Source organism: Papio anubis, chromosome 2 (assembly GCF_008728515.1).
Source record: "Papio anubis isolate 15944 chromosome 2, Panubis1.0, whole genome shotgun sequence".
NCBI lineage: Eukaryota > Metazoa > Chordata > Mammalia > Primates > Cercopithecidae > Papio > Papio anubis.
Window position 1 is genome coordinate 105885455 of NC_044977.1, and position 13285 is coordinate 105898739.

The following is a 13285-nucleotide window of genomic DNA, read 5'->3' on the forward strand; positions in this document are numbered from 1 at the left end:
ATGGATAATAAAATGCCACATGAACCATTAGCCATCATGTGGAAGAAAAGATAAAAATCCTTCTTTTGATCAGCTTGCAAAAATTAACTCCAGATGAATTAAAAGCCTAAATGTAAGAAGCTAAACTATAAAATTTATATATATAAGAGAATATCCTTTATTCCATTAAAATAGGAAAGGAAACACACACACACACACACAAGACATAAATACTGGTAAACTAAAACAGAAGTCACTAAAAGCCAAGTTAAATGATGTGCCATAATAAATTGGAAGAAAGTATCTCCAGCACATAAAATTAGCAAAGGATTGGAGATTGGGAAATCAGAAAAAAACTTCTAGAACTCAGTAAGAGAACCACAGAAACTCAACAGAAAAAAATGGCAAATGACATGAATAAATAATTCAGAGAAAAGAAAATTCCAGTGGTCATCAAACATACGGAAAGATGTTTAATGTCATGAGTAATCACTAATATCCACCATGGCAAAAATTAAGAAGACTAAAAATACTAGGCATCAGCAAGGATGTGAAAAATAGCAAATATCAGACACTGCTGATGAGAATAGAAACAATCTGTAAATCAACTTGGCAATATCAGTATAACTACACTACTTTGTTGTCTAAACAATTCCATTTCCAAGAATATTACTTAGACAAACCTCATATGGGCACACAAGATATATATAAGGATGTACACTGTAACGCTGTTTATAATAGCAAAAGATTGGAAACTATCTAAATGTTTACCAAGAGGGAAATAAATTGGCACATTCATTTGATAGATTACCATAAGATCATTAAGTGAATGAAGTAGATCTACATGTATAAAATTTTTTTTTTAATTTAGTAAAAGTGGCCAGATGCAGTGGCTCATGCCAGTAATCCCAGAACTTTGGGAGGCCAAGGTGGGCGGATCACTTGAGGTCAGCAGTTGAAGACCAGCCTGGGCAACATGCTGAAATCCCATCTCTACTAAAAATACAAAAATCAGCACGGTGGCACGCGCCTATAATTTCAGCAACTTGGGAGGCTGAGGTAGGAGAATCACTTGAATCTGCGAGGTGGAGGTTGCAGTGAGCAGAGATCACGCCACTGCACTCCAGCCTAGATGACAGAGAGAGACTGTCTCAAAAAAAAAAAAAAAATTGGTTTAAAAAAAGCAATTTATAATAAAATATCTACTGTATATTAATACAAATTTTAAAAACATATAAAACTAATATGTATTTTATAGATACATATATAGAAAAAATTCAAAACATAGATCAGAAGGATAAACACCAGTTTAGGATGGTGGAGCCCTCGGGGAGAGGGGGGAATAAGATAATGGGTGCTCTACTTTTAATATAAACCAACAAGGACAACAAGATAACAAAGATCTAAGGCCAGTATGGCAAAATGTTAACTGTAAAATTTGGTTGGCGGGTATATACATAGTTGATATTCAGCACATTTCTGTAAATTTGAAATATTTCATAATTAAACATTTTTTAAAAGTATGTGGGGGCAATTCAGGAGGTAGATGCAGAAAATACAGGCAACTGTTTCAGGAGTGTTGATAGGAAAGGAAAAGAGATACGTAATAGCTGAAAAATAAATGTTAAAAGGGAAACATACTAACCTGTTACAGAAAATAATGTGTGTGTCTGTACATTTTCATTTAGAAACAGGAGAAAACAAGGGAAGAGAATTAAGGCAATGAATATGCTAAAGTTACTGAATTGCTATTTAGTCTATTAAGTTTTATGGCACAACAGGACTATCTAACCATCTGTGTCTGCAAACAAGAGTTTGGTCTCCTTTCAATATTTTTACTATGTTCCTTTTTCTACGCTTATTGAGTTGGTTAGAATTTCTATCATGCTGATCAATAACAATTTCTATAAAGCTGACTTTACTAAAATAAATGGAGAAGCAGTTTATCACAGCAATTAAGAGCATGCACTATAGCGTCAGACTATGTGGGTTCAATCTCGGGGGCTACCACTTAGTAGGTATAAACTTACACAGGTAACGTCATATGTGAGTCTCCCTTTTAATTATGTCTTTGACTTATGAATTATCATTATTTTACAGTGAACTGTGATCCTATTCTGATCCAGTCCTTTAAACCTTTGACGTATTTGACAGGCTTCTCAAAATCAAAGTTCAGATTCTAAAACTGAGTCTTTTTAACCTCAACCTAATATTGGGATGTTGCAGAGGGTCCCTGAGGCATACAAAAGAGAGATCATAAACCAGCTCATTTGATGTGCTAAATTATATGGGAAACACTGTCACATAAGAAATGATGTTTCTTTGAGTTGGATTTGTATATAGTGTTATTAATATGTGTTCCAAAATTCTGAGATTCCTAGAAATCTGGTTATGTCTTGGTATATGTTATCAGTCATATTTTGGGTTATTATGTTAAATTGTTGTAGGCCACAGAAAATAACCAAATATCTTTGACAACTATGCCTTTAATCACAGCCATTTTAAGTCATGTTGTCCACAGTTAATTACTTTATTTTGATGCTTTTTTTCTGAAATCTCCTTGCAAATTCTAAAGTGTTGCATCTTCAAGGAGGTCATGAAAAAGAGTGCAACAAACATTCTTGAATACAGGTTTCTGACAACTATGACACCATATTACCACTGAATTGGGTAAAAATTTCCCAAACCCCAATGGAAAAAGCAAACAAACCTGGCCTCATAACATGGCTAACCTGACATTAAGAAAAATAAGAATTAATTACAGTGGACTGAAATAATTTTTTATGACTTGTTTGAAACACTGCTGATACTTTTTATATGTTGCTTTCCAGAGTTAAGAAAACTTTTTTTTCCTGGGGTGGGGGTTGTGGGGGTTAGGGGGGCTATTCATAGCATTACAATAATTTGGTGAAGTATATTTTTGTGGCAAAATTAAAACATTTACTTTTTTCTATACCTGATCCTTCCCAAATTTGGAAACTGAATATTCATATTCTATGGCAACATAGTTATTTTCATGAGTTCAGTAAGAATTTGCTCTGCTTGTAGCAGAAAAATTGGAAACACGGGTTATATTACCAAGGCTTTGACTGGGATGTCATTATTTTTAGATATAACCAGACTGCTTTAAGAAACTAAGCTTAACTTTAAGGAGGCAATAAAGTCCTTGGAAAAACTGGTCTGGTCCCTTGTCAAGATGGCGTGCTTACAGGGTTCCTGGACTTGCAGTAAGTAAAGAACGTCACTTCCTGAGAAGCCCAGGAACTTCAGAATATTTGGGGGCCTCAAGAAAACAGTATACCTCGGTACTACAGGTAAAATCTGATGATGGCAAGCCCACGGCTTCGTTTCCCAGCCTGAAGATGAGAGATTTTTAAAGGTCTACTGTGAGATTTCTTGTAAGTTTCAGCAGAGCAGATTTTTAAAAAGCCTAAATGGCCAATCACTACTCTTGTAGTCCTTATATAAATAATCTTGTAGTACTTATATAAAAAATAGTATTATGTAAATAATAAATATAATGACACTAAACTTATTTTACAAGTCAATTGAACTTACTCTGATTATTTTTGGTAAAAATGGGATAACTGGAGAAACAACTATTTCAGAAAAAAAAACTACAGTAAACATTATGAGATCCTAACTACAGTTTTTGAGATTTTATTATTTACTTGCAATTTGACTATATCCTGAATTTTTAGTTTCCTCCAATATATGACGAACCCTCCAAACTAATATTTGAACATTTTCTTCCATTTTTCTGACTTGGAATCACTGAAATTAAAACTGCTTTTCATGAAGCTCTGCACACTAAAGCTAGACAACTTGATATAAATTTTGGAGGAATCACCACAACAACTTATTTATGGACAGAAAGTTCTCTGGAACGCTGAGAGACAAGCTTAGAGACTGCTCCGAACATTAACTTTTGTTTCCTTTTTGTTTCTATAGAAATGACTTTTATTAAATGCCTATGTGCCTATACCTGACTGACTTTGATGGAAACCCACTTACCACACCACCTCCTAAAGTGAGATGCAACTATTTAACTAAACTGACCTATTTTCACAACCAAGAGATTGTTTCAATAAGATACGGGACAATGTACCTGAATTCGTTCCGTTCCACTTGTTCCAATCTATGATTTTCTCCCCTCTGCCAATCTATTATGTCAAAATCACTAACCCAAATCTCTCCAGAGCTACTCACCTGGCTTTTAATATGTGAAACTTTCTAAAAGTAAAATTTCAAAGGGGGCACCGAACAAAACCAAAATACATTTCCCCCAAATACTGAGGATTGTTAAGTTAAAGACAATGAAAATGCAGAGGAATCCTTTGCCCCCGCCTCTATCTGCCTGATAGCAGGACATACATTCTTAACTGGAGATAGCACTTGCTTATTGGCCCAGAGAAGGTACCAGCAGGCACCGGAGGAATCAGGGAACACAGTTGACTATCTTCCCATACATGTTCCCACCTTTTTTTACTAGGCTGGAACTGCTCTCTCCTGTCTTGTCATTATGTAAGATTTAAGGCTCTTTGTTAAAATGCTGTTTAAGCAAAGCCCCTAAGCCACTGCCTTGAGAAAGATACTTTTGAGCTGAGGTCTCTCCTATATGATGGGTATAGCACATATCAATAAACCTCTATTTGTTTTTCTTTTGTTAATCTGACTTTTGTTTTCAGGAGAGTGTCTCAACTAAGAATTTATAAGGTTTAAAAAAGAAATTATATATTTTTTCCCCTTTTCTTTGATCATCTGACAAATGGAGAATGTTAAGAATAGTTTACTCTTGTCTCTTCTACATTGTTCGTCTTACCTGAATAGTTTCTTCCAGACGGTAGCACTCAAGAACTTGCAGAGTCTCTATAACTTGGGTTGGGTTGAACTGACACAACAGCTCAATGAACTGCTCTGTGATAGAAGGAGATATTTGCAGTAATTCTTGATTTATATGAATACCTTCCCTAAAAATACAAAAGATAAGAGGATACTCAATTGTAGCATCATTTAATCACATCTACAATTAAAAGCTACCAGTAAAAAGCATACTACATTAAAACTAGGACTACCTGCTGGTCAGGGAAAAATACGAATTGAAAGTCTCAATGTTATTTAGGTTACTTGGGCAAACTGTACATTACATAAGAGGCATTGTAAGTTGCAATATTACTCAGGTTATGATGAATAATTAAGGAAGTAACATTCAGTTGAAACTCTTCTAAATCATACCAAAAGTTGTATTTTACTCTAAAAGAAACAAGAGCCACCCAATTTAGTCCTAATAATTTTATCTCTAAGTAACCATATATAACTGTCTTGCAATCTCAGTAAGTGTTTCTTCTTTATGTTCTTCATAACACCAATCATACCACATTGCAATGACTTCTTTAATTATCTGTCTTCTCTAAAACACTATATATTCTGTGAGGGGTAGGTACCAGGTATCTTCTCAGTAATAAACTTTTTAAGCTAACCAAATTTTGCACATAATGAGGACTAACTTTTTTGGTTATTGTTAAAACAAATAAAGGAATAATACTAAAATACATAATATTTATGGGTTCATTTGCCTAGTATGCCAGCTACTCACATAGCCCACTATTCATAATGCCTATACAAAAGTTTTGGAAGTAGAGTATTAATTGCATTATGCTGGGCACTCAAGCACTCAACTACTGATGGCCAAAAGTAGCTACTTAGGAAATCAACTGTTCACTGGAGACCTAAGAATCATCCTCTCTCTAGCTTCAAAAGAAGTTAGTTCCTTCTGTGAGTCCTATCTTCTCTTCAGAATTCTTCAAATAAAGCTCATTATTACATAAAGAACTGGAATAGGGTTAACAAGATACAACAATGATTGCTTGGAAAACTAGCCCAGTTCTGAAGAAAGGTTAAAGCACATGGTCTAAAGAAGTGGTTTCCAGCTTTTCTCATATTGTGGCACACAGAAAATAAGATATTTGTATGGTCCACTGTAGTGAAGTAAGATTGCTTACAAGGGACTCTGGTTGTCCCAAGAGCTGAGACAGTCTCCAGGCACACTTGTAACCATGTACAGTACATCAATAGCCACAGGGTGGGACTCTCTGGACTCCAGAAAGAACAATTTGGATTTTATAATTATTCATAAGTGACGGTAAATTGTGCTTCTACTTTTACTAAGAAGCAGCTTGAGTTAAAGAAAGAGAGATTGTATTTAGATATAGGGCATTTTCCCTAATTTAAGAGCTTTGTGATACTCAGTCCTGACCAGACGTGGGTAAACGATAAACTAAGTAAATTCTGCTGCTTGGAACTTTCAATCCTTGCTGATGGGCTAATTCAGTATCTCCTCAAATTGCCTATAAACTCCAAAGAAAGAGTGTTCATTTTTTGTTTTTTTGTTTTGTTTTGTTTCTTGGTATCTTATGACTGCCTTTAATACAGACGTTTGTTCAGTTACTGGCTATTCCCTATGTATACCACCACCTTAGTTCTTACCAACAACTTGAAAATCATCTGTTTAAGTATCTGCGTCCCCAAACTACATTGTAAAGTCCATGGTATTGCATTCATAATTGTTTACCCATCATTAAGACATAATAAATAGTGCTCAGTAATCTGATGTAAATATATATTGAATTCAACTGAAAGGAATGGAGATAGGACATTGGACTGCCTTCAAACAGAGGAAAACATGTAGGGTCCAGCCCTACGGGGCTTAGCAGGTGTTCTCCCTGTGTGTAGAGAGGAGAGATTGTAATAAAGACACAAGACAAAGAGATAAAGGGAAAATAGCTGGGCCCAGGGGACCACTACCACCAAGACGCGGAGACTGGTAGTGGCCCCAAACGGCTGGGCGCGCTGATATTTACTGCGTACAAGACAAGCAGGGCAGGGTAAGGAGGATGAATCTTCTAAGTGATAAGGTGAAGCAAGTCACCTGATCATAGGACAGGGGGCCCTTCCCTTTCAGGTAGCCGCAGCAGAGAGAGAGAGGGCAGCATATGTCAGCACGCACTTATAAGAAAGATCAAAGACTTTCAGACTTTCACTATTTCTTCTACCGCTATCTACTACGAACTTCAAAGAGGAACCAGGAGTACGGGAGGAACATGAAAGTGGACGAGGAGAGTGACCACTGAAGCACAGCACCACAGGGAAGGGTTTAGGCCTCCGGATGACTGCGGGCAGGCCTGGATAATATCCCGCCTTCCACAAGAAGCTGGTGGAGCAGAGTGTTCCCTGACTCCTCCAAGGAAAGGAGACTCCCTTTCGCAGTCTGCTAAGTAATGTGTATCTTCCCAGACACTGGCGTTACCGCTTGACCAAGGAGCCCTCAAGCGGCCCTTTTGTGGGCATGACAGAGGGCTCACCTCTTGCCTTCTAGGTCACTTCTCACAATGTCCCTTCAGCACTTGACCCTATACCCGCCGGTTATTCCTAGGTTATATCAGTAATGCAACAAAGAGTAATATTAAAAGCTAATGATTAATAATGTTTATAATAATGATTGATAATTGTCCATGATCCTCTCTATATCTAATTTGTATTATGACTATTCTTATTTTAACTATTTTCTTTATTACACTGAAACAGTTTGTGCCTTCAGTCTCTTGCCTCGGCACCTAGGTAATCTTTCCCCCACAAAAATGTAGAATAGAGGGCTGAAAATTACAGGGACTAGGGCTATAAAGTCAGAGATAGCTAGGAATCAATCCTATCAGAAAGTCCTACGTGGAGAAATTAGAAGTTGCACATGATAAATCTAGGGACACAGCAGTTCTCTATGTGGGAATATAATATTGTGATCTAATAAGCATACAGTTCCTAAAATCCTTAAGCTTTCCAAAGTGTTATCTTCTTACATGCTAGTGAGATGACTGAGGGCTGGGGGCTTCTGGATAGCCTCAGGATAAGGGCTGGTTGCCAGGGAAGCCAACCATGTGATTAGAGGGCTGGAACTTTCAGTCCTACCCCAACCCTGACACCTCCGGAGAGGGAAGAGGGGCTGAAGGTTGACTTGATCACCAATGGCCAACGATGTAATCAATCATGTCTACATAATAAAGCCTCCATAAAAACCCCAAGGACTAAGTTTAGGGAGTTTCTGGATCGCTGAACACGTGGAGGGTCCTGGAGGGCAGTGTGCGCCGAGAGGGCATGGAAGCTCCCTGGCCCTATGCATTTTTTCTATTTGGCTGTTCCTCTGTATCTGTTGTAATATCTTTTATTATAAACCAGTAAATGTAAGTAAAGTTTTCCCTGAATTGTGTGAGCTGCTCTAGCAAATTAATCGAACCTGGGGAGGAGGGTCAAGGGTATCCTGATTTAAAGTCCTAGTTGGTCAGAAGCACAGGCTACAGCCTGGGGCTTATGCTTCGTACCTGAAGTAGGGGCTAGTTTTGTGGGACTAAACCTGTGGGAAGAGAAATAACAGGAAAATTCTAAGCCCTCCAACCAACTTAATGAAACTGAGATGGAGCGGGGGCCTCTCTTAGTGAGCTGCCACATACCTTCCCCTCCTTCAAGCATGAAAATAAAGAAAAATCTTGAATCTCTTCAAGGAAATTCCAGGCATCTAGCTAGCCTTTAGAAGTAAATGAGCAACCAGATAACAAAGAAATAGCTTACAACAATAGCCACCCAAGTAGGTTAGAGCCACAAGATGTTTGATTCCCTGTAGAAATTAAAGATAACATCTTAACATATGTCCCTGAGTTGTTTTTCTGAAACCTGCACCACAACCAGATGGAAAATGCCAACCACTGTCAAGCAGAGCTCAGATAAGGGGGCCCCTGAGGACTGAGCCCTGACTTCCGTTGTTTGCTCTAGATTGCTTTCTGAAGGGTCTGGAGAAAGTCACGCCCACAAGCCAAACCTTAATATTCCTTCTGCTGACCCCAAGTTCTTAGACAAAATTTTGTTTCCTTAACCAACTGCAAATCAAATAATCTCTGAATCCACCTATGCCATATAGGACCCCCACTTCAAGATATCCCACCTTTTTCGAGCCAAATCAATGTATAAAACCTCCATGTAGGGATTTGCAATTTGGCCTGTAATTTCTGCTTTCCTGAAATGTTCCCCTGCCTTTAAAAACTCTTCCTGTAAGCTATCAGGTATGTTTGGTCTTAAGCATGAGCTGCCGATTCTCCTTGCTTAGTGCCCTGCAAAGAAATGCCCTCCGTTCTCTCACTGCAAACCTCAATGTGGGTGTTTGGCTTTACTGCACCAGGTAAGTGGACCCAGGTTCAGTTTGGTAACAGACCCCATCTTAAAAATTGAGTTCCCAGCCATGACAGAATGGCAAGTCAGACATGCCTCAGTATGCCCCTTCCTTATTAACCTTTAACCAGAATTATTTCCTAAGGAGTAAACAGAAACCAGCTCTGGAAAACAAAACACAGATGGCTCATTCTTTCATTGCCTTCAGCCAACTGTCTGAGGTTGTGACCAGACTCTTCCTCCACCTTTGCTGTTTCAATGTGACAGCTCACCAGTTACACAACACATCCTTTCCTAAACACTAACCACCACCTCCACAACTGTTTTGCTGAATGGCAGAGGACATGCAGTGAGGATTTTCGTGTCATCTGCTTCACCTTTCAACGTCAGAGGGTTGAAAACTGCCCCTTTGGATTGTGCTAATGCTGCCATATTTTGAACATGGGTCCCCTGAAAAGGCGTGAAGCTCAATTGTGCATGTGCTTATTTCCCCTTTCATAAATATTCATGACTCTTCCTACAGGTTACTGAATATATATACTTAGCTACTACTCAGCATAAATCACTGTTCCCTTTACCCCTCCCTTAGACTGCTTGTTTTCAGCTTCTGCCAGAGGCTACACTTCCCAGCCTGTAGAATGGCCACCTTGCAGGCTGCAACCCTTTATGTGAAATAAAGCTCTCCTTTCAAAATTTATGAACCTTGTGATTCTTCAGTTGACAAGGATCTGACAGTAACTCCAGATACATAGTGTCAGAAATGAGTGAAATTATAGGCTACCCAGTTGGTGCCCACTAGAGAATTGCTTGATTGGTGTGTGGGGAAAAATTGCCACACATGTCACCAAAGCAGATTGGTCTATCTTATTATCAGAGGAATCAAGGTTGTGTCTCAAGAGAACACTATTAGGTAAAAGAAAATGGGAATGCTAACCAATGTTTCCCTACACTCAGATGAGCCAGTGTGCTTTCCAGATGTTTACGCCAAATTGTAGGTTGTATTTTACGCCAAATTGTTGGTATTTCATTTACATCAGACTTCTGTTAATATGTCTTATAAATGCAAGACTATGGAGCAAATTAAGACTAGACATAAGTATGAATAATAGTACTTAATTCTTTCCAGAAAATTTATTGACACAACCATTTACAAGAAACAAAGTTGTGAATATGCATCAAACCAAGCAAATCATCCAGATGAATAGATTTTGATGGATTCACTTGTGAGAGAAATAATGTGTCTGATGGGAAATGATCAGGCCACATCAATATAATCAAAACTTTAATAAATTAGCTGGAGCATTAATGAATTTACATCCATTTCTGACTGTTGTTTATCAGTCTTGCACATAAATTTGTTATATCCATTTCCCAAAGCTGTTAGTCTTCTATTAACTATCTGCTTTGCAATATACCCACTGCTTTGTCAGTTTTAGAAGAAAGCATGTATGTGCCTTGTGAAACACACATACAAACCCTGCCTACTACAGAATTCAGGTTGGAGAACATATCCACTCTTATTCAGATTGTGAAAATCATTTCAAATTATAACTCTGTAAACTGAACTATTTCTAGGGAAGACTAAAAATATCTATCAGTTTTGAAGAACATACATCAAATACTTTTTTTTTAAGACAGTCTCACTCTGTCGTCCAGGCTGGAGTGAAGTGGTGTAATTTCAACTCACTGAAATCTCCGCCTCCTGGGCTCCAGTGATCTTCCCACCTCAGCCTCCTGAGTAGCTGTGACTATAGGCGTGGGGCACTATGCCTGGCAAATTTTTGATTTTTTTTGTAGAGATGGTGTCTCACCATGTTGCCCAGGCTGGTCTTGAACTCTTGGGCTCGAGTGATCCACCTGCCTCAGCCTTCTAAAGTGCTGGGATTACAGGTGTGAGCCAACATGTCTAGCCCACATTAAAATTATTCTAAAATTCAAATTCTGTAAATTAGTTCAACCATTGTGGAAGACAGTATGGCAATTCCTCAAGGAGCTAGAACCAGAAATACCATTTGACCCAGCAATTCCATTACAGGATATATACCCAAAGGAATATGAATCATTCTACTATAAAGACATAGGCACATGTATGTTTATTGCAGCACTATTTACAATAGCAAAGTCATGGAACCAACCCAAATGCCCATCAATGACAGAGTGGATAAAGAAAATGTGGTACATATATACCATGGAATACTATGCAGCCATAAAAAGGAATGAGATCATGTCCTTTGCAGGGTCATGGATGAAGCTGGAAGCCATTATCCTCAGCAAACTAACACAGGAACAGAAAACCAAACACCGGATGTTCTCATTCATAAGAGGGAGTTGAATGATGAGAACACATGGACACAGGGAGGGGAAGAACACACACCAGGGCCTGTTGGAGGGTGGGGGGCGAGGGGAGGGAACTTAGAGGATGGGTCAATAGGTTCAGCAAACCACCATGGCACACGTATACTATGTAACAAACCTGCACGTTCTGCACATGTATCCCAGAACTTAAAGTAAAATAAAAATTTAAAAATATATAAAATTCAAATTTTGACTTCCTAATATTTGCTAAAGAAAATAAACATTGTGTTGGAATTTTTTTAAAGGCTAGTCTAGTCCCACCCCCTCACTCTAAAAACTGTATCTAAATAGGCCAGTCTAGATTAATCTTCCATTTCTCTAAGGAAGAGGATTTCACAATCTCCTTCATATATTGTTTTTACAATTTAGGTTCACTTTGGCTTAGCCTAAATCCTGTCTGCTTAAATTCTCTGCTCAATCCCATATGTCCAGTCCTTAGATGTGGTGGCCCCCTTTGGACTATCCAGCACCTTTTAGACTGAGAATGCAAATATATCACCCACAACAAGCTAGAGTAAAAAAAAAAAAAAAAAAAAAAAAACTGCTGGGCATGGTCGCTCATGCCTATAATCCCAGCACTTTGGGAGGCTGAGGAGGGTGGATTACTTAAGGCCAGGAGTTTGAAACCAGCCTGGGCAACATGGTGAAACCCCATCTCTACTAAAAACACAAAAAATTAGTCGGGCATGGTGGTGCGTACCTGTAATCCCAGTTACTCGGGAGGCAAAGAGAGAAGAATCACTTGAACCCGGGAGGTGGGGGTTGCAGTGAGCTGAAATCACGCCACTGCACTCCAGCCTGGGCAACAGAGTGAGACACTCTGTCTCAATTAAAAAACAACAGCAGCAGCAGCAGCAATAAACAACAGTTTAAAAAAACCTATTTTCCCTATAGTTGTAATTCAAATCACAAGGCCTCTAAGCTGAACTTTTAGTTTTCCATACACATTCCGAGTTAAAAATGCCAAATGTAATCCTGTGCCAACTAAGCAAAACGTAAGTGAATGTTTCAATCTGCCTGAAAAATACATTAAATGTGATTATTACAGGTAGCAACTACAATATCCATAAAATCTGTATGAAATTGTAATATACAAACACAATGGTCTCTACAAACTTGACAAGCATTGACTGAGACAGAAACTTTCCTCTGGCAAGAAAGAAATCCAGTGCATCCTTGATTTCTTTGCTCCCCATCATGACCGCCACCATCCCCAGAGCTAACAGTATTTCCATGTATAGGAAGAGCCACAATCCATCGTACACTTTTAAGAGGCACAGAACAAAGCAGGCAAGCTCATCATTTGCCTGATAGCAAAGATTCTGACACATCAAATTAATGAAACAGCAGATCTAAGATAGTTGGCTTGAGGGGATTTGGTCACTTTCCACTTTCCTGGTTTGACTAATAATTAAATGCCAAAATGTAATCTTTCAAATCTTTTTTTTTTTTTAGACAGAATCTCACTGTTGACCAGGCTGGAGTGCAGTGGCATGATCATGGCTCACTGCAGCCTTGACCTCCCCGGCTTAAGCAATTCTCTCACCTCAGCCCCCCAAGTAGCTGGGACTACACGTGTGCACCACCACACCCTGCTAATTCTTATAGAGATAGGGTTTCACTGTGTTGCCCAGACTGGTCCTGAACTCCTCGGCTCAAGCAATCTGCCCATCTCAGCCTCCTAAAGTGCTGAGATTACAGGTGTGAGCCACCTCACCCAGCCTAATCTTTCAAATTT

General features: G+C 38.6%; 1 protein-coding gene across 5 annotated transcripts in view; it reads right to left on the minus strand.

The window, feature by feature from the left end:
* VPS8 (VPS8 subunit of CORVET complex) overlaps positions 1-13285 on the minus strand; it is a 252301-nt gene that overhangs the window by 96582 nt on the left and 142434 nt on the right. For all 5 annotated transcript variants that reach the window (XM_003894741.4, XM_009201234.4, XM_021934597.2 and 2 more), the window contains one exon: positions 4802-4949. In XM_003894741.4, the coding sequence (XP_003894790.3) occupies positions 4802-4949 (148 nt within the window). The remainder of the gene's footprint in view (positions 1-4801; positions 4950-13285) is intronic.